The 21217-nt window shown below is 38.7% G+C and overlaps 1 protein-coding gene across 3 annotated transcripts in view; it reads left to right on the top strand.

Annotated features, from left to right (window-relative positions):
• The first annotated feature begins 7727 nt into the window (after nt 1–7727).
• Nucleotides 7728–21217, top strand: part of mcama (melanoma cell adhesion molecule a) — a 55360-nt gene continuing 41870 nt past the window's right edge. For all 3 annotated transcript variants that reach the window (XM_036579834.1, XM_036579833.1, XM_036579835.1), the window contains exon 1: nt 7728–7886. In XM_036579834.1, coding sequence (XP_036435727.1) covers nt 7826–7886 — 61 coding nt within the window. In that variant the 5' untranslated portion in view covers nt 7728–7825. The remainder of the gene's footprint in view (nt 7887–21217) is intronic.

The raw sequence follows: 21217 nt of genomic DNA, 5'->3' as shown, positions 1-21217 counted from the left end.
ACTGTGATCTATGTAGACATGCATGTGTCCCAGCAGATCTGAATGAGCTGAAAGCCAAAGTCCCTAATGGTACATTAGGTAAGGCAGTGTTAAAAGGAAACGTTCCTGGAGGAGATGAAAGTGCACTGTTTACTGACTGTGTCAAACAGGTCTGACAGTGCTAATTTGTCCATGGACTGCAAAGCTGTAACCTCCAGCAAAGATTTCATGTTGATTAAACCCCTCCTTTAGATTGTTAAAGGCATGACATCGAGGGATTAGCCAATAAGATCAGATAGTATGAACCTGGCTGGCTTAGCTTGATCTTAACCCTCTTCAAAAATCATGCCACAACATGATGATTGAAAACTGCAGCCAAGACAAATTGTGTTGTTTTTTCGACACGCAAGGTTCCTGAAGCACGCAACTGCACACGTAGCCTAATTTTTTCAACCATTTACATACAGGCAATTTGCGGATGTCACTGTAAGATAACAATTTAGACAAACCAAACCGTTTAAACTTGCAAAACCTAGTTACTCATGTGTGTGTTTAGACTGTTGACCACCTGCCCTCTCTTAGACTCACTGGTGTGTTTGTTAATGGTGTTTGGTAATGGTATCTCGTAAATCGTCATTGTCTTCATCCCGTCAACCCTTCCTCTGCCGTTTGCCTTACCCTAACACTACTATGAGATACCTTACAGATGGCCAAATAAGATAAAGGGAATCCCACACAGAGAGACAGAGATTAACCCCTTAAACTCTAGGCTTACTGTTCAGTTATTAACACTTGGGAGTCTAGAGCTTTGTTTTTTTTTTTTTAAAGTTTTTTTTGATTAGTTACATTTACATTTGATTCACAGCACAGTCCCATATGATCATCTGATATATAATATATGGATTTCAAATATATGACATATATTATTATACATGCATTTCCCTTTTATCCAACTTATATTGTCACATATGGACATATATGTGACATATATGCCAACTTATTTGAAATTGGCCATTTTTGAATATGGGATATATATATATATATATTTCAACCATTTATCATATAACATATATTAACATACTGGCATTTATGTGTAACAAATATATTTAACAATGTATGATTATCCATGTATGGATGGCAAATATTACTCATAAATGCCAGCCATGTTGTATAATATAAGGTCTTTATGCATCTTCTCCACATGCTTCCTAATGATACATGCACATTGGAAGCTATGTAATAAAATCATTAAACATGAAATAACATGAAAATATTGTTCCTTGACATAGTTATATACTTTAATATTTAAAAGCAAACAGATAACATAGTAACATTTATATCTGTACTCTGATGTGGTCACTCACCTATCAGCCCTATCAGTATGATCCATATATTTTGCCAATTTGATACTTACACACACACACACACACATATATACATATATATATATATATATATATATATATATATATATATATATATATATATACACACACACACACACACACACACACACACACACATATATATATATATATGTGCAACATATATGTACATACATTTTGAAATATATCCCTGGCCCTTTAGGATGTATGTACATGGGATGCAAAAGAGACTATTATATCAAGAGCTGTTTCAGAAGAGATCAAATGTGAGACAAGCCACTTGCATAAGGAAGAGGAAATAAGTGAACAAACAGGAGTTTCCAAAACTGTTGGAAGTTGAAAAATCTGATCGAAAGATATAGAAAAAAATGGGACTCCAAACAACCACCTGCAAGACCTGTTAGGCCACCAAAACTGTCCCCATCAGATAAACAGCACTTAAAGCTTTCATTTTAGAGAGGGTCCACTCCACAGATCTGAACAAATCCACAGGTGTTTCTGATCATCCTTACACTGTGAGAAGACAACTCAACACTATGAGTTTGGATCCTGAGAAGCAGAAAATGCAACCAACTTCAAGGACTGAACTTCTTAGGCGTGGAAAAATATCCCTGTAGATTTCTTTGAAGAACTGAAAGCAAGTCTCCTGAAAAGTAACCTCACATGAAATACTGAAAAAAAAAATTATTTTGTTGTTGGAGCTTCTCTTAAATCTATGTTTCCTGCTTTTTATCCAGATGTTGAAAATGAACCCGTACTTAAAGCCTGTTTTTGACTGGAAATAAAATAAATGAAGGGTGGTCTCTGACTTCTACACATTACTGTACATAATGTATCAACAGCTCTGAGTCTACAGTTCTGACTTTTGTTTGTTATGATGTCAAAAAGATAAAACTATGGGAAAAATGTTCATAAATAATTTCACCAAATTTAAATCATAATAAAATGCCTCCTCTTCTGCTTACAAACACAAATGTGCTATTGACTGAAAGAAGGGAGTTATCCTTGTTTCAATGAAGTATGAGTGAGAGATTATTAAATGAAATGTGAGAAGAGAAGAGAGCTTCACAGCCTAAATGCCACAAGGGACCTAGAAGGGTTAAGTAAGAGAATGAAAAGAGAGAGAGAAGATGGGAAAACGACAGAGAGTATATACAGAGAGGGTATAGCAGATAAGATAGATTGATTTAAGATGGAAGGCGAAATGTCAGGATTGACTTTTTATTTCTCTTTCCATCAGATCGAGGGCAGGGGGCACAGAGAGAAGGGTCTGGGCTCTGTGTGGACTTCAAAGCCTGGCTTCTTTTATTTCCTTTCTGGTGGGATATGATTTCCCTCAGCTGCCTCTCAGCACTTAGTGGTCTTAACGCTGCGCGAGAGAAGCCCCTCAGTAATTCTGACCTGGATTCAGAAGTAGCAGTCAGGTTCTTGCCTCTAATTTCCTCAGTGGTGTGTCAGCGAGGGTCCACATTAGCAGGTGGACAAACACATCTGAAGTGTTGACAGTGAGACAGATGAGGAGAACAAACTCAAGTGTACTTGCTGCCTAATGTGCAGGCTTTATCTGGAATACAGTGCATCATACGAATGGAAAAACATCCAGAAGCTCTTTCATACAATTACACCACTGTACTTTAAAGAATTTAGAATAGAATCTTGCAGTTGTGTCTTTATGTATTTTCACAGCAGCCAAAAAATGCAGTCTCCGTTTATTTTGGAGGTTTCTCTGTTGGATTATGCATCATCTTCAATAACATTACTGGAATATATTTCGGTGAAAATGTGTAGGATTTACAAAACCAGAGGCGAACAGGACTTTTGTATTAGTAGGTATTCCTAATTAATACTTTTTTTATTGTTGCAATTCTACACCAGTCTTTGCGATCAAGAAAGCTGCAGTTGTACTGCTGGTCTTATCTCGGCCGTCTTTGTGGAGAAATGTGAATTTTGGTCACAGCAGGGGCTTCTCACCCCTCCCGTTTCACCCTCCATTGCTCGCTAGCAGCTCAACACAGAGTCACAATATTTCACACACAGAGAACCAACAGTGTCCCAGTTAATCTGTTACAAGTTACATGGAAAAACATTCTAATTTGATCATATAAATTCAAAATATCTGAGTCGGTTTTGCTTTGTGTGACCCTATATGTTAATTATGTTTATTTAATAAAAAATGATTGGACATTACATTTTGTCACTACCAAAACAATCACAACACTACCGAAGTCTTACCAAATGTTTTGCTAGTGACAATTTTTGGGAATTTTAAGCACAACTGAAGAACACTAGCCAATATATGACTAGCAAACACAGCTTTGAACAGTTGTACACACATAAAATCATAATATTTTTCTTTCAACTTCACATTAAAAGAAATCAAAATGATCTTTTAAAAAACACTGAATGTATTCAGAATACATTTACAATACATCTTGGTGTGGCAGACGAAAAATTCATACTGTTCCTCCCTGTTACTGGTCGACAATTTTTTTCATGTGCTTATTCTGTTGGTATGTTTCATAAAAAACTCTCTTCATTTAAAAACAGTTGTAACTTCTTTCTCTCCCACTGCCTGCTTTGGTCCACTGCTGCTCCCACAATCCCCCTGAGCAGAAGTCCAGTACAGCATCAATGCTGAACGTATCACTTGCAAACATGTCCACTACTGAGAAGATTATTAGTCTGACCATTCCTTTATAAGAGCTCAGTAACACTTAATAACTGATCATCACATTGATTTATCAGTCTACTCAGGCTTTAGCAGAGCTCAGTGACACTGAGATTAATAACTGATCATCACATTGATTTATCAGTCTACTCAGGCTTTAGCAGAGCTCAGTGACACTGAGATTAATAACTGATCATCACTGATTTATCAGTCTACTCAGGCTTTAGCAGAGCTCAGTAACACTGAGATTAATAACTGATCATTGCATTGATTTATCAGTCGACTCAGGCTTTAGCGGAGCTCAGTAACGCTGAAATCAATAACTGATCATCACATTCATTTATCAGTCTACTCAGGCTTTAGTGGAGCTCAGTAACGCTGAGATCAATAACTGATCATCACATTCATTTATCAGTCTACTCAGGCTTTAGTGGAGCTCAGTAATGCTGAGGTTAATAACTGATCATTACATTGATTTATCAGTCTACTCAGGCTTCAGTAGGAATCTCAGTGTTTGTAAAGAGGCCGCCAAGTGGGGTCCTCTTCAGAATTTGTCTAATGAGCATGTTTGCTAAATGTTGTGTGCAGATTCTAAAATAATTCATAAATAGGCATTGATGGTGTTTTTTTACTATTCTGTGTGTTTTTGGTATTTAGTGGGTAAGTATTCTCAAAGCATTCTCCTAAAAATGTAAAAGTAACCATAGTCTGAATACTGCCTGTACAAAATGTGACTGAATACAGATACTTAATGTTTGTATTGTGAACACGTACTTCCAATACTTATATTCCTTTACATCCCAATTCTGCTCATAGCTCCAGTTATAGACTAAAGAGGCAAACTTTAGACAGCAAAATGTCTTGGCTGGTATAGAGAATCTATGAAAAGTGCTTTCTTGCTAAAATATTGCTTTATAAGATGGTCAGAATGAGTAGAACAAAGTATCAGAGTTTCCCTCCTTTTTGGCTGTCATACAATACGCCTCAGTGTTGGGGTGGAGGAGCAGGGTGATATATGGTGTGAGGGCACTGGGACAGCTGGAGTGACAGAACCCCCCAGCATACACGCAGCTGTTAGCAGAGGTGACAGTGAAGTGGCGAAAACCAGCAGAGGTTGTTAACAACCTGTGAGCTGAGGCATTCGTTTAGAGAAGGCTCAACACTGTAGCCAGAACCAAACTCACCAACAACTCAACACCTCCTGGGAAAACCACAACTTTTCAGTGTCTTCTTTCTCGCTGTGGCACTCTATGAGCCGTCTCAGCTGTAAGACCATTAGAATGGCTCCATTCAGCTTGTGACAAGAGTAAAAAGCTTGTCAATTAAGTCACATTAGCATTATGTCTAATAGGCCAAACTAATTCTAATTTGTAAGCAGAAGGTCCAATAATGTATACTTTATTTTTTCATTGAAATATTTTAGAAATGTATTTTTCTAATACTTTGCAGAGATGTGTAGAGCATTCTAACATCACACTTAAATAAATGTATGGTAACTCGGTAGCTACCACCAAGTAGCTACGGAAAACCAACTTTACCCACAGTTTCCGGTTTCTCATATGACTTGGTTTACTTCTTCCTTTTGCATGGTTAAAAAGGTTTCGGTAACATGGTTTCACAGCATGAGACATAATGTAAGTGTAGAATTATATCACACGTCCCTGCTGAAGAGCCCCATAGAAACCATTAAGTGTTTCTGTTTGCTCCTGAAGGTTTTGTAACATGTTTCGGCCTTTTAATGGGTTTATATCACAATGTAAAGGATCCAAATGGTTTAACAGGTGACCAATGCCTGATTCTAAATGCATTTGATGGGTTCCTAATGGGATCAAGAGGTATTAGATGCTAAAAATTGAGACTGCTAATTTAAACACAACTTTAAACACCAATAACATTTTACTTTTACTACTTTCTCAACGTATTTTTTGTAATCTCATTAACACTGATATTAATAACTGATCATCACAGCACTTTATCAGTCTACTCAGGCTTTAGGAGAGCTCAGTAACACTGAGATTAATAACTAATCATCACATTGATTTATCAGTCTACTCAGGCTTTGGCAGAGCTCAGTAACACTGAGATTAATAACTGATCATCACATTGATTTATCAGTCTACTCAGGCTTTGGCAGAGCTCAGTAACACTGAGATTAATAACTGATCATCACATTGATTTATCAGTCTACTCAGGCTTTAGCAGAGCTCAGTAACACTGAGATGAATAACTGATCACCACATTGACTTATCAGTCTTAAACATGACTTTAAACAACAGTAATATTTTACTTTTACTACTCTCTGCATGTGTTCTTTGAAATCTATTGGTCTCTCTGTAATTAAATTGCTAGTTAATAAACTACCTCTGTTAATTCTATGCCATTTAAAAGTTTGGATCATCCTATATTGTAGCAGAACCCTATATTAAATTATTCTAATATGATGTTAATATTGTGTAGGTTTTCAAAAAATTGTAGGAAGCTAAAATTAACAATATTTTCAATGTTAAACCAAGCTGAAGAAGATTTAACAATAATTGATAGTTATTCTTAGTAACTATGTAACAAGAAGTGACAAAAGTCATAGATATTATTAATAAATAGATAATTACAGACTGTTATTTAATATTATTTATTTGTTTTGCTGACTTCTTGTTTTCCCCAAAATACTTTAAATCCTGAATTAACCGGAGGTTTACGTTTCAGTGTTTATACCGCCATATGATTTATTACTGAATAACAATTATTACATGACAAATGATTCCAAACTTTTCAATAGTAGCTTATGTGGCTCTGTTATCTTTTAAAGGGGAATTACACCAAATTTAAAAAAAATGATTAAGATGTAAATCTGGAGACTTACAGAGTCAGAAGTGTTCGCAGTGGTGGTGATAGGAACCAGACGTCTGAAGAATTTCACTGCCTCTAAAATCTCCCTCACAGAAGACATTAAATCATTACAAACATGTCTTTTAGATTGAAAATCCAGTCTTAGCGGAGTACACACAGGACATTGTGAGGCAAAAACACCCCCCACCCCCCAAAAAAACCTTTATTCTTTTCAAATTCACCACTATTTTACCATTATCAACATTAAATCTAAAAACTCAGAAGACATGTGGAGGTTCACTCGTTTTTAAAATGTAAATAAATGCTATATTTGTGTTGTAAACGCAGGCCTGGCTCCTGTCACCACCACTGTAAAGAAGTCTGAGCCTGTAAGTTTCTCTACAGTGAACAATTTCACATCAGGCCACTCTGAATGACTATTTATATAGTACATCATGCAGAAATGTTTAAAACTCGGTGGAATTCTCCCTTAGAAACGTACAGTGTTTGTCTTTTATTGAAGCATGACTAAGAGTAAAGCTAAGTTGGCTAATTAGGGCTTATTTTGGTCAAACCAGGTCTTCACTAAATATGGCCATTTTGTTACCTCGCTTGTCACCATGTGAACCGAGGGAGCTGTTTGGTTTACAGCCTGAACATAATAACAACAGCATTTTACAGTGTTAAGGTGACATAGTCCGTTGCTGAGTCTGCTTCATTTGTTTGAATGGAAATATGTGACAAGAAAAACCGAAATTCATTTAATTCGCTTTATTTTTGTGGATGTAACTGTGAGCCAACAACTCTTTCTTTCTTTCTCTCGCTGTGTGTCTCTCTCTCCTCTCCTCCTCCCTCCTCCTCCTCCTCCTTCACTCTCTCACTCTCCAGCCAAATCTGGCCAGTTGTCTCCTGGCGAGGAAGGAGAGCGCTTCATTTCTAAGACCTGGATAGGAGAGGAAAAGGAGAAATGATGAGGAAAGGCACGCTTTTACTCCTGGCTCTTTCTCTTTATCATGCCACTTGGGAAGGTAGGCGCCATTCCTCTTCGTTTTCAAGCTGTGCTGTTTTTCATTGTCTGAGAAACTTTTTCTTCTGAGCTGCTGCGAGTGAGATGCACTCTGACTGACTGACTCCTTCAGCCACACTTGCCTCAACTGGGCATCTTTTTTTTGCATTTTTGGCCTGAGGACACAACAAAAGATGTGCCTGACTGACTTTGTTTGGAAATATTTCTAAAACAAAGTCAGTCAAGCAGCGTTTTTTAACTGAGCGTGTTCGTTTTTAGTTGTTTTGGTCAGTTGTTTCAGTGAGCGAGGCTGACTAGCTGACTAGCCTGGATGCTTAAATATCACGCACGGTGTTTTTACTGTTTACGGGCTTTTCCTTAAAAGCCAAACATACTTTTTGACATGTGCTGAATGAAAAGACAGAGAAAGTAGCCTAATAAGGCTCTGTTTTCATTATAACCGACCATACAGTGAAGGGGACCTCTGTATCGATGTCACTGGTTCCCAACTTAAAACATTTCTTCAGACTGAAATGAACAAAGCTACCTTCATAGTCGAATTATCAGTTCCACCTTAACTGGTGCTGCAGCTCCATTCCCGCCACTGTACGCGCCAAAGAATGGAAAGAATGGAACTGCTGCAACATTTAAGGTGGAACGGAAATTCAAATAAGAAGCCGGCGAATGGGAAACCAGTTGCAGCCTCATGTAACTATTCTCTGATAGACACCTCTAAAAGTGGTACCTTAAGTTAGCATCTCACTTAAACGTTGCTTTCATTATATTTAAACTTAAGGCTGGACAATTCACGTGCTTCCGTTAGCACGTTACCTGCTGCTCGGACGTTTCACCTGCCTTATGAAGTTATAGGTTGTGTGCTAATGAGCTGCTTTGCATTGACCCCAGTATCATGTCTGGTATCTCCAGACAGTGCTCTTTTGTGTGTGTTCACCTTGATAAAATCTCTGGAAGGTGGAAACAGTGAAGTAACTGAGAGGCACAGTGTTTTCCCCCCAAACATGGCAGGCAGGGACTCATCAGAAACAGCTGGTCAAACAATTCAATCCTTGCTACAGTGGAGTGGTCCACTAAGAAGTTGTCAGATAAGTTGCATTCCACTGTACTGTGAGCCTTCTCAATCACTGGGCTGTGGACCACAAGTGGGCCGCAAAGCACCCTTTGGTCATACTGGCCAATATTGGGGGGGTCAGTGGTCCGTAGTTGGTCAGTGATGGCACTGTTGGAACAATTGGCACTATTGGAACAATTGGCTCAACAATAACAAAGAAATATTAAAGGTTTTCAAACTGTAAACAATATTAATATTAACAAGTTCTTCTGCCAAGGCAGCTTTGTTAGTTATTTGCCCCTTGCTTCTAAAAACAAAATACACTAATCCCTTATGTTTTAATTGTCCACTCATGAGCAACTGATGTAAAAAGATATTTGTAGAAAGATTCTACTTCATTTGCCACCACTCTGCCTGATTTCTGGTATAAAACAAGCTTACATTAGCCTAATCTGCTGATATTTTACGTTCACTGATATGCATCATGTACTGCAGGGTAGGCACCCAAACATACCTCTGTTGATAATTTCCCAAAAATGAAACTTTTAAGTGAAAAAAGTTTTGTTTTGTTTTCTTGTGGCCCTTCATGCCTTCTAGTGACAAACAGGAGGGCTTTGAGGAGGAAAAGGTTGAGAACTGTAGGCTATTGCAGTTTAATGCTGTGTAAGGCAGCCACATTTAGTCATGCACCATTTTTTCCTTCCTTTAAGATGTCCTTAGCTGTGAAATAAACGCTATTCGACTATATTATATTGCAGTTTATTGTTTTAATGCAGCCACATGCTTTAGCCATGCGCCTCCTTTCCCTCTTCTGAGATGCCCTTAAGTCTTTTGAAGTTTGGAGTTGAACTTCATGCTGGTTCTGGATGAGAAAGCAGCATTCTCCTGAGGGGCTAGACTAGACTCCTGGTTTCTAATCCACACCCCCCTGCTCACCCACCCCCCCCCTCATCCACTCTATCAGCCCCCTCCTCAGTGTCTTCCTTCTCCTACTTTGTTTTCCTTCTCTTTCTCTCCCTCTCTTATTCCCCCTCCCTCTCGTCCCTGCGTACCACCCTTCTTCCCCTCCCTCCAGTTTTACCCGCTGTGCTCATTCCCTAACGCCAATCCCTCTGTAGGCTTTTAACAAGCCCTTGTTTTTCCTTCTGTTCACCTTGTATTAATTGGGGCCCCTCCATTCCAAACCCCCCACCCCACTACACGGACCACGGCTGTCTGTTTTGGGATTATCGACTGGACAATCAAAACACACCAGCCCCCCTGATAGCGGCCCCCGTGATGAAGAAGGGTCACCTTGCTCACTTCGCTCTAGAGGGCTATTTTTCATCTACAAGTTAGGGCTGATCCTGTCATCCTTACAAATTATAGTCCCTTACGATGTGGATATCAGGCAGTGTATGAAAACCAGTCTTTCATAATTGGGTTTGTGGCACAAACTGCTCTATGTCTCTGGAAATGATGCTAATTTCATGAAGCGTGATGCCACACAGAAGAGCGCAACCTAGCTGATGCATTAATTAGTCACCTTATCCCAGGACTACACCTGTTCAGTATGAGCTCAGAATACTTCAGTGTTAATTAAGACATATTTTAATTGCTTAACACCTAAGGGCCAGCAATGGAAGCATTATCTTTTGACAGCATCGTGCTACTTTGGAATTAATTCCCTAACTAATGGGAATGCAAATGCAGACTGCTTTATTCGAGCTGCGGCAGAGGGAGACAATGAGGGCGAAATTGTCTCTCGGTCCATATCTGAGAGCTTAGGCACTCATGGATGAAATGAGGCCATTAATAGGACTAAACTAAAGGTTCCGGTAATGATTGCATGGGAGGAAGACGGGCTTCCGCCAGTGAGGAGCATATTTTAGGTCTAGTGTCTGCCTCCCTAGTCCTTAGCTGTGGTGCCATGACCCGACTACAAAGATGCTTTACGTTAGACTTCCTGTCTCGCCAGGCAGCTCCTGACCCGGGCTGAAGGAGATACAATTGGGCGGCTGTTCCTCAGCAGGCTGCCTTCTGTGTAGTCGCCCAAGCTTGCTCACCCTGCTTTCTCACACTTTTGACAATGGGCAGTGGTGTGACATTTTTGAACACTACTTCATATGTCTGAGGGTTATTAAGTGTTGTTTTGAGTCGCCCTTCTGCAGTAGGGTGGTAGCAGTTTTCTCAGTTTTTTCTTCATAGCTAAAAGAGTAATGCAAACATGCAGTGCTAAAGGTCCAGTTACACTTGCGCTTGCCAGCGACTTTTTTGTGAGCAAAATTGCATTTATTTCAGTCAAATTTAGTGAGATGAGCGATTTTGCATCACAGATTTCCTGGGGCAGACTTTGCATCTTCTGCCAACAGCAATACTGCTTGGGCTGTGTTGACCTCTAAAGAGGCCTTTCATAGTACTGAGCTTTAAAAATGGAGGAAATACTAACTTAACCAGAGTCCAAGCACAAACTGTTTACCATTTTCCCCTACTGGCTATAAATAAACATATGAAACAGAGACTGTGTATTATCATCTTTACTTTTGTGGTTTTACTGTTTGTTTTAGATGAGTTAGCAAGCTTGCTAACCGCAGCGGCATACAAGTCATCCCACTGCTGCCGACCATGCCAGTTATCCACATTTTTTTGGTAGGACTCAGCATGCAGCACTATACTCCTCTGAGTAAATAATTATTTGATACAATTATGTTCACTTTTGTATCATTACTCCTTATTGTTAGCGATGTTGAGATAGCTAGCTTGTTAACTCCACCAACATGGAGGATTTTTTTGTTGCCAATCTTCCAGACTAGCTCGGTCATGCCCATTTGACATACTGCAAACGTCTTGTTGATCTAGACTTTATAGGCCTGTCACGATCATGGAATTTTAGCCAGCAATTATTTGTGATATAAATATTTGTGATGAACAATTTGTCTTAATTTTGTTAATTGTATGCAACTGTTATAGTACAAGCCTAAAGTGGCCAAATTAAATGATTTTGATAAATTAGCTGTCGATACGCAGTAGCTTCTAACTGACGAAAGAAACAGAGAAGTGATAAAGGGTGAGACTCGTCACTGGTTGGGAAAGTTCATGGCATCTATTAATCGGTCACCTTGTTGTGGTGATATGCGTGTGTAGCCGCAACAAGCTGAAAAAAACATACTTTTGTGAGTTATTTTAACCAAACAGTGCAAATTTTTTTATAATAGGTGGGCAATATGACAGTATTGTATCATTATCATGATAAATTATGTGACAATATGCTTTTCTGAGCATATTGTGGATATCGTCATTACTTAAAGAACACTGACTAACTACATGTTCATTACAAAGCGAGCATAATTAGGCTTGTTCAATTGGATTTCATTTTATTGTTTTAATTTAGCTTTTAGTTTGTGATTTATAGGTTTTAGGATATTCAAAGAGCATTTATATAGGAGCTTGGTCCCATATGAGTAGAAATAACTGCCCTGGGATGTTTCCAAGATGGATGTTGATTGCATTGAGTGGACAGACATTCCTGTAAGGACTTTGAAATGGCTCAAATAAACAAATACTACTCACTGTTGCCATCTAAAGATGTTTATTCGGTTCAGTTCCCAACTGTGTAATAAGCGTGACAGGCCTAATGGCTAATAATAATTGAACGTGATGCTAACTAGTGACGTCTTAACATTCATTGGCTTTAACCCCTTAAATAGCCAAAGGTTTTATTGCACACTTCTATAACCTAAGAATAGTTGAGTCAGTTTGCATTAAGGTTCCTGTACTTACAGGATAATAAGCCTTAGAATGTAATAAGACTGGGATTTTAAGGGGTTAACTGTCCCTTCAAGATGTGTTCCTTCATCATAATAGCCAGGCAGCTTGTATTAGAAGTTTGTTATTGAAGGGGTCAGATCAGTGCCTCCATGGATGAGGATAATCTTTGCTGCTTCTCTGTAATACTGACTCTGCCCCCAACAGCGTGTGGATTAGATAAAGCTTGATGTCCGTACATGAAAAAGAGCAAGTGAGTCATTTATCCCATGTCTTGTAAATAACGGTATACAGTAAAGGAACATGCCGTGATGTGTGTGCTGAATGGATTCTTATCTGGGTTTGTCATGGTGACACTGTAAATAAGAAGAGACAGCGTGTTGATGTTTTCCTGTAACACAGACTTTGAGTCCAGGCTTGTTGGATCCTCAGCTTATAGACAATCTGTCTGCCTAACGGGAAGGCTAATCTGGAGCTGAGTTAATCCACTTCAGCTCGTCTTTTATCAGAATTGGGTTTAAAATGATCCAGATCTCCAGCAGGGGGCAATGCATCTAGAAGTCGGCTTTTTAAAATGGAGTTTTACATTTTTTAGAATCACTGCATGATTCAATTGTTGTGATGTAAACAAAGTCATTCAGAGTGAGTTGATGTGAAGTAGTGCACTGTTGAGAAACGTACCAACTCCGATTTCTTTACAGTGGTGCTGAGGGGAACCAGGGATAGTTTATTAAAGCAAGTTTATAGGCTTTTTTGGGTGTTGCCCTACTGTTTTGCTGGTGCATTTTGTCTGTTTCAGCTTGTTTGAAAACCTCAGAAAAATTAAATATTGTGATAAGTGTTATAGAAGTTATATTTTTCCATATTGAAGATTTAAAACTGTTACAGTATATTAGCCAGCGTCTAGTGAGGGTGCACAGTTTTGCTGCAGTGTGCTCTAGCTGGTAAATGGCTAGTTTTGAGTTAATGCAAATTAAGGCTGTCATTGACTGTATGCTGTTTTGAATTTGGCCCCTAAAGAAGCGTCACATTATTCAAATAATGTTCTGAAAGGTATTAGATCATGAATAGACTCTCGCAGAGACTCTAACAAATCGTTCTGTTTCTGGATCACCATGCGCTGGAACTACACAACAAGAAATATGTTTTGTATTTCAGACTGACTTTGAAGAATAGCCTGTTGGCGGGATCCAGATTGAGAGCATTGCTGGGGTTGTATAGCTTTGAGTTTTCCCTTTTTTCGTCAGGTTCTGGACAGGCAGCTGTGCAGACGAGTGGAGTGCAGACAGCACAGCTGTGCTGTTTCGTCCACATCGCTGAATGACAGCTGTATGCACATGCGAAAGGCCAGGTCTTACAGTGCCCATGTCTGTCAGACACAAGGCCGCTTGTTCACTTGCGCTCGTGTTGTGTGCATTCCTTTTAGGGTGTGACCTTTTAACTTTATCTGTTGTAATGTGTGACTGATTGGCTTAATCACGCAATATCAGCCCAAATATTTGGGCTTGCACAAATAGTTTTATCATAGAGTTAAAGAATTTAGTGCAGCAGAAAGGCAAGGTTTCATGCAAGCACTCGCAGTAACCAAATTTACCAAATTTACCAAGTACTTTTTATCTTATAGGACTAGGGGTGTAAATCTCCGCCCATGTTTACATGCAGACAGTAACCTGAGTTAGTTCTTAGTCTTAATAAACTGGACCACACCAAAAGCTATCCATTCAATCCATCCATAATCCCTTTATAGTGCTCTGAATACACAGTTGTAACTGCATGAACTACTGTACACAACGGTGGAATGTAGACAATAAAATTAATACACCAAGATATTGATTTTTATGTTTGAAAATTGCCAGATAATTCTGTTTTTGTCAAAAAAGAGCACATAATCAGTTCTTACATCACCTGATGTTTTATCACTGAAGACCTGCACAGTGCAAGTCAAAAGTTTCCTTATTTTTACTGTTAATCAAATTTAAGAATAATAGTCATGGCACTGAAAGGCCCATATTGTGGAAAACTGAATTTTTTTCACTTTTTATAAATCTATTTATAGTTTTATAGATATTGCTAACATTGATAATGCTTGAAAGCACTCCCTAGTCCATGTAGGGAAACTGAGCTGCATAAACAGCATGTTTTGAATTCATCGTTTATGTGATGTCACAAAAAATATCCTTTCAACCTACAGCAGTTTAGCTCCACACATTCACATATAGGTTATAAGACTTGTTTCAGTTTCAGGACTGCTTTTTAAATGAGGCACAATTACAACAGAGCTCATTTACTTATATCACTCCTAAAGGCACAATAATGAAACAGCCTGTTAAAGAGAGGATGGAAAATCATATTCATATAAACGGATTGTGATTGTTTTTTGAACGTAAACTCACACAAAATGAGTTTATGTTCCAAACTAAATGTAAAAATGTATGGACCTAAATGTAAAATGCAGTGAAATAACACATATGAAGTTGTAACACATGCAATTATACAGTGACCAAAAATCTATCTATCTATCTTCTATTTTTGATTTTTTTAGATATTAGCCCCTTTTTACAATGATGCAGCTTTACATTGTCTTGGAGTTGGAGATGATTTTCCAACAGGACTGAAGAAGATACACAAATGCTAAGCCCTTGTTGTTGCTGCTGTTGGGTTTCTTCTAAAATACATATATTTTACTCATGCTTTGGTAATAATTTTGAACATAAACTTCTAATTAGTATTTGTCTTACGAACACACTTTATTTGCATTTAATTTTCCCTAAGATTATGAAAAATACATATTCAGTTAGGTGTGTCCAAACCTTTGACTGTTAGCGTATTAAAAGGCCATAACAAGCAATTAATGTACAATTATTTCCTCTGACCGCTGACACCGGAAGCATCCGGAAGTTAAGTGTTTTGCTGCTGGTCAGCCATGCCACTCTTCATCCAGCAGAGCGTTTGATCACATCTCAGGAGTGGCAGAGCAGGGCCTGGAGCTTGCTGTGCCCAGCCCTCTGAGCCATGATGAAGTGAGACATTGGCCAGACAGCGGCTAGACGGCAGCCCCACCGCAGGCTGCCGCAGTCACCCGCTTCAGAGTCCAGCCAAACAATAGGCCCAGGATTCCTGAGTCAGTCGCCCCCATGTCGCTTTGAAAGAACGTCACTGGAGGATGATAAACGCTAGGTGCATCTGTTTAAGACCTAGCCGGTGGGTTTAAAAGATTTTTATCTGTTAGGCATACTTTTATCAGGCTTGCCCGGATCGAGCTTCAGAGGAAGCATTCGCTGAGGAGTCTTTCAGATACACTACAATAGTGCACGCATTAAAGGCACTGGTTGTTTTCTGAAGAAGAAAGAAAACAAGCATCTAACCTTGTTGGGACAGGATCTAGGCAAGCTTAGTCGACTGTATTTATGTTTGGCTGTAGGCTTTGGAGACTTGGCCTACTTTATAATTCAATTACAGTCTGGGATCTGTGCTGGAATTGCCATTGTATGTGGATAAGCAGTGGGTTTCAGTCTTTTTGGATAAGCAGTGGAAAATTACTCTTTCAAAGTATTTTAGTCTATGGATTCAGCCATTGTTGGGAAAGTTCTACATAGCAAGAATAAGAAAACTTGCCACAGCTGTAGACAAAACCACCACTCTAGCTAGCTTTGTCCGATGGAGAGAGTTGGGTGGAAGATACAGTGGCCAGTGTGGAGACTGACCGTGGTAATTGGGCATGAGAACGAACAGCAGTCATCCAAGTGCGGCGAGGGGGGGTAAAGAATTTGCAGTGGATACGTGCCAGCTCTCTCTTTTTCTTCATAATTGAAACAGAACAGAGAAAATACATGCCACCGTCTCACAGAGCCACTTCTTCACTGATTTTCTAAAAGGCGTGAAAGGAAAATGAAATTGGATTTATTGTACTGGAATGTTCTGTAGAAAATATTCTGTGTTTATTGTTGGGCCGCTGAATGACTCACTAAGCTGGTAAAATTTGACAAATGGAATCCAAATTCTGCCGCCTAATTAGTCATATTCCCTTCCTCGATGCAATATGGATGACTTTATATCCCTCTTATAATGGTGTTTGTTGATGCAAGCCATATGCCAGTTTTTGGTTAATAGCATTTGAATGAAGAGGAAAAGCTGAATGTATTGATAAAAGGCTTTAATTTGCAGGTCGTGTCCCCAGTGATGCTTTAGCCTTATCTCATTATTATTCTCCATGGTTCTAACCAGCTTAACTCCTTTTTCCAATATGCAGTATTAAACTGGATGTAAACGGCCAATCAGTTTTGGTGGGCCCCATCTGGGGAATGTCGTTGTGTCTGAATCTGGCAGGAGACTGATCTGGGATCTGGCAGAAATCCCAGTGTTGAGAGGGGTTTTAAAAAATGCTCAGATATCATCTTCTCCAAAATCTCTCCCAGCACCCTCATCCTCCTTGCTGACCCATAGAGGTGGGCAGAATGACGATATTGTTGTCATTGTTATTTTTATAAACTGCATCATGATATTATTTTCTGAGTAAGTCATAGGTGTCATCAGTACTTCTAGAATACTAAACAACTTGTTGAATTATGACAACAACAGATTAGATAAAAACAACCAGTGCACAGCAATGACATAAACAGCATAGTTACAAGTTGCTGATGAAACGTCAGCCTTTTTTTTCTTCCTTTTTCATTAATTTTGCCATTGTTTGATTTAAAAGTCATATTATCCTCATTATTTCTTAGCTTTTTAAAAATGTGGTACTGGGGTGGGTGATATGGCAAAATTATAACATCACAACATTTTAAGACATTTTCATGATGCATGATAAGTATGGACGCACAGTAATATCGGTACGTGAAAAACAATAAATACATGTTTAAAAATATTGATTTTGAACAGGTGTATGTATTTGTACTGCAAAAAAGCAGAGCACTCTTAAGGTTATGCTGTGCTACTAGATTTCTTAAATTTCATTAATAGCACACTTGATTTATATTGTATATTTATTTATATTATATATTGAATTATTGATTAGCCAAACCATGTAGTGGTCAATAACTACAAAGAAACTAAATTTTTTTTTATAATAACGATACATATTGTCATATTGCCCAGCCCGTATTATCGTACCACTCTTTTGCTGGTGTATTTCGTCTTTACCACTTCTTCACAACCCCCAGAAAAGCAAAACATCATGATACGTTTTTAATGAAAATGTCTTCAAGTATCGTGATCTTAGATTCTTGATATATTGCCCACCTCTACCATCTCCTGCCTCTTTTACTCTCATTACTCGTTTTCATTTTTTTTTTTCCTTTGTCTTTCTTCTCTTCTCTTTCTCAGAAGACAGCTGCGCACACCTGGCACCGACTCGTTCCAGCCAGGCTGATGTGGGTGTTTTTGATTTTGTGGAAGCATGTGTATGTGTGTGTGTATGTGTAGGAGAGGGTCCCTCAGGTTACAGAAATCATACACTACATTTTCAATGGCCCAGTCTTCCAGTCCACCCCATCCTCCACAGCTTCACAGACCTCCTCCCACTTCCCTCTCTCATACCCAAATACCCCCCGTTCCCACTCAGCACTTGGCTGGGAGCCCGTTCTGCCACTCTGAGGGGGCTGGAAGCTTTAGGCCCTTCATGTAGTTTTGTTTGCTGAAACATAACATTATTGATTTGACTGAGATTCCAGCAGAGGAGGTATGGGAGTGGATGCACAGGTTTGGAGCTGAAAAACATTGCCATCAGACTTTCCTTAAACCAGTAGTTGGGCGATAAAGTACCTCCACTACCTCAAGTGTAGTCAGTCAGCTACAAAAACATGTTGAATCAGCCAAAACAAACTAGATTAAAATTAGGGCTGTCAAGCAATTAAAATCATTAATATTGTCACACACATCCAGCGAGAGCAACAGCGACTGCATGTTCCAACCAATAATTGTATATATCATATATATCATACTGTGTATACAGTCAATGGCTCCAGCTGCTCTGCGATTGCAGACTCTTGCTCAAATATCCCTATGTTTTGTCTTGTTTTTCCCGTAGCTGATGCTTTAGTTAGTTTCCTGCCTGTTGACTCATAGTTCTCCTGCGAGCTCTCTCCTGTCTGCTGAAGGCATCCTCCAGGGCTAACACTGCTATTACTGATATTGCTTGTTGTGTTTGTAACTGAGAGAGATGCACAATATTAGACGCATATCGGTAGATAATTGCTTAAAATGATCAGCATCAGACAGATATTTAGATCTGACAGACATTTCAAGTCGATAATTGATGACATATTTATTGGACATATTTATTTATTGGATTAAGTAGAAAAGCAGAATGTTTAGGTGACATTGGACTACTTAGCTAAAATATCTGTGTTTTTTCAGATTACTGCATATGTAACTGTATAAAAACTGTATATGTTCTAATTCCCTGTTATGCTAATCCAGGTACATGTACTCAGATGTACCAGTTTTTAAATATCTTGTCAATGGCATCTGCTGATATACACATGAAAAATATTGGCATTGGTCCACAATTCCCATATCAGGGCATCCATAGTAAATGAAATTGCAGAGCTGATGTACTGTGATGCATAAATTAACTTTTGCAGTAGCTGGAAATGTCTTTGGTTTTATCAAGAAAGCCATCAATGGAACTTGCAATTTAAAAGCTATATTTGAATGAGAGGGCTACGATAGCAACAGTGCACAAGCAACTGGGCTTCAGACTGCAATTACAGATGCTAAAAGAATTTGATCCATTAATAATTTATCGCATTAGCTAAAAACAGTGGTATCTTGAATCCTGAATCCTGAATCCTGAGTCTTATTTTGTATATAAAAGTATATCGTACAGTGCCACATACGCATAAGCGAATCTATTTGAGATTACTCAATGCAGTCTGAGCCAAACATGATAATTTAGGCGTGCAGTTTATATGATGCTATTTGGTGAGGTATAAGCTTCTGTTGCATTACCATTAGCCTTGAAGCTTCATTGCAAAACTAAAGAAGCAAACTTCAGACACCAGATAGGTCTTGGATACATTTTGGGGTTTGGGGAAAATTGTGTAAATTTGATTTTTTTTTTGCCAAACTCACTTTTTTGAGTTGCTGCAGAGGGGTGCAATATTAAAAGGCTAACTAGTTCATTTTACTAGCCACAGGGCTGTGAAGTGCGTGGATAAGCACGCAAGTGAACGTGCACATGTCTCATTATGCCTTTGAAAAGCATGGGATGCATTTCAGTGGTTTTGAAATTCAATGCAGAGTGTATGTCATGTGTGATGAGCCCTGTCTCTGCTCAAAGTGTCCTTTTACAACAAAGAAGCTGTCAGCAAATGAATTTAAGTCCCTCTCATCACTTGAGGCAAAAATACCCCCAAACAGGCCACACCCAAGCCTGTGCTGTCTATTGTCCATGTGTAATATGGTCAGATCTTGTGCCTTGTGCCTTTTGTTGTCCCCTTTTTAGCCTTCTTTCACTCAGTAATTACTAAAATAGTGATTTCCCTACTTGTAGTTCTGTTCCACAATATATATAGCCAGTCTTAAGCATTTTTGTTCTTTTTGAAAGCACATAGAATTCTTGGCTCGGTATAAATTACCATATGTTCTTACCAGCAGTCGGCTGTGTGTGCAAATGATATTCTTTTGGCCGAGAGACTACGCAGAGTTTACACAGGCCAGTAAATATTGGACAAGAACTTGTTCCGCTGTAGAGCCAACCTCTCAGGTAAACACAGTGTTCCCTTTCTCTAAAATGTCAAATTACTAAATGTCATCCCAAACCACATAAACAGGCTGCCCTTCTCTCTTTGAGGCTCATCGTGTTTGAGGTTGGCCTTTCAAGAGAGTGGCCTGAAAGCTGGAGCAAGCCCCTGCAAGTTCAAAGAGTGGGGCTACTTTGCATGTCGCTGCTCATCCTTGAAAGATGGCATAGTTTTTGACCCACAGGGAAAGTCCACATACCTTAACCTTGGCAGGGGCACTTTTTGTACTGATTTTGGATAAGATTCCGCTATCCAAATCATGACCATAAAGGAATGCAGCCTTGCTTCTTAAGAAGAACCCTTTTTGGTGCTATATAGAGCCCTTTTCATAAAGGTTCTATAAAGAACCATCCACAGCATATTCTCCATCAGTCTGAAAAACCCTTTCATGATACAGAGAACCCTTTAAACATGCAAAGATTTTTTGGGTGTTCATGGTTCTGTATAGAATAATTTTCTTTACTAAAGAACCCTTGAAAAAACACTTTTTTTTCATTTTTAAGTGTGTAGCTACAGCAAAATGCACTGTTTTTTAAATGAAAATAAATGTTTTCTTTCTTTTTGTCACATTTGGGCAAATATGACAAATGTTGAACAAATGTTGGCCAGAATAATTAACAGTAATGTTTCATCAAATTCAAATCAGTTACATTTTCTACTTAACAGAAATTGTATAGATTAAAAGTTTAGGATCTGCACTTTCAACAGAATTTCTCTGCTTGCTTCAATGGACTATAAGTGCGAAATAATTTTCACACTGCTGCCAAAAACTGCAACTAGATGAAGTTAGTTTCG

The sequence above is a fragment of the Colossoma macropomum genome, unplaced genomic scaffold (genome assembly GCF_904425465.1).
Source record: "Colossoma macropomum unplaced genomic scaffold, Colossoma_macropomum, whole genome shotgun sequence".
In the NCBI taxonomy this organism is placed as follows: Eukaryota; Metazoa; Chordata; class Actinopteri; order Characiformes; family Serrasalmidae; genus Colossoma; species Colossoma macropomum.
This window is presented reverse-complemented; position numbering and strand designations above follow the sequence as displayed.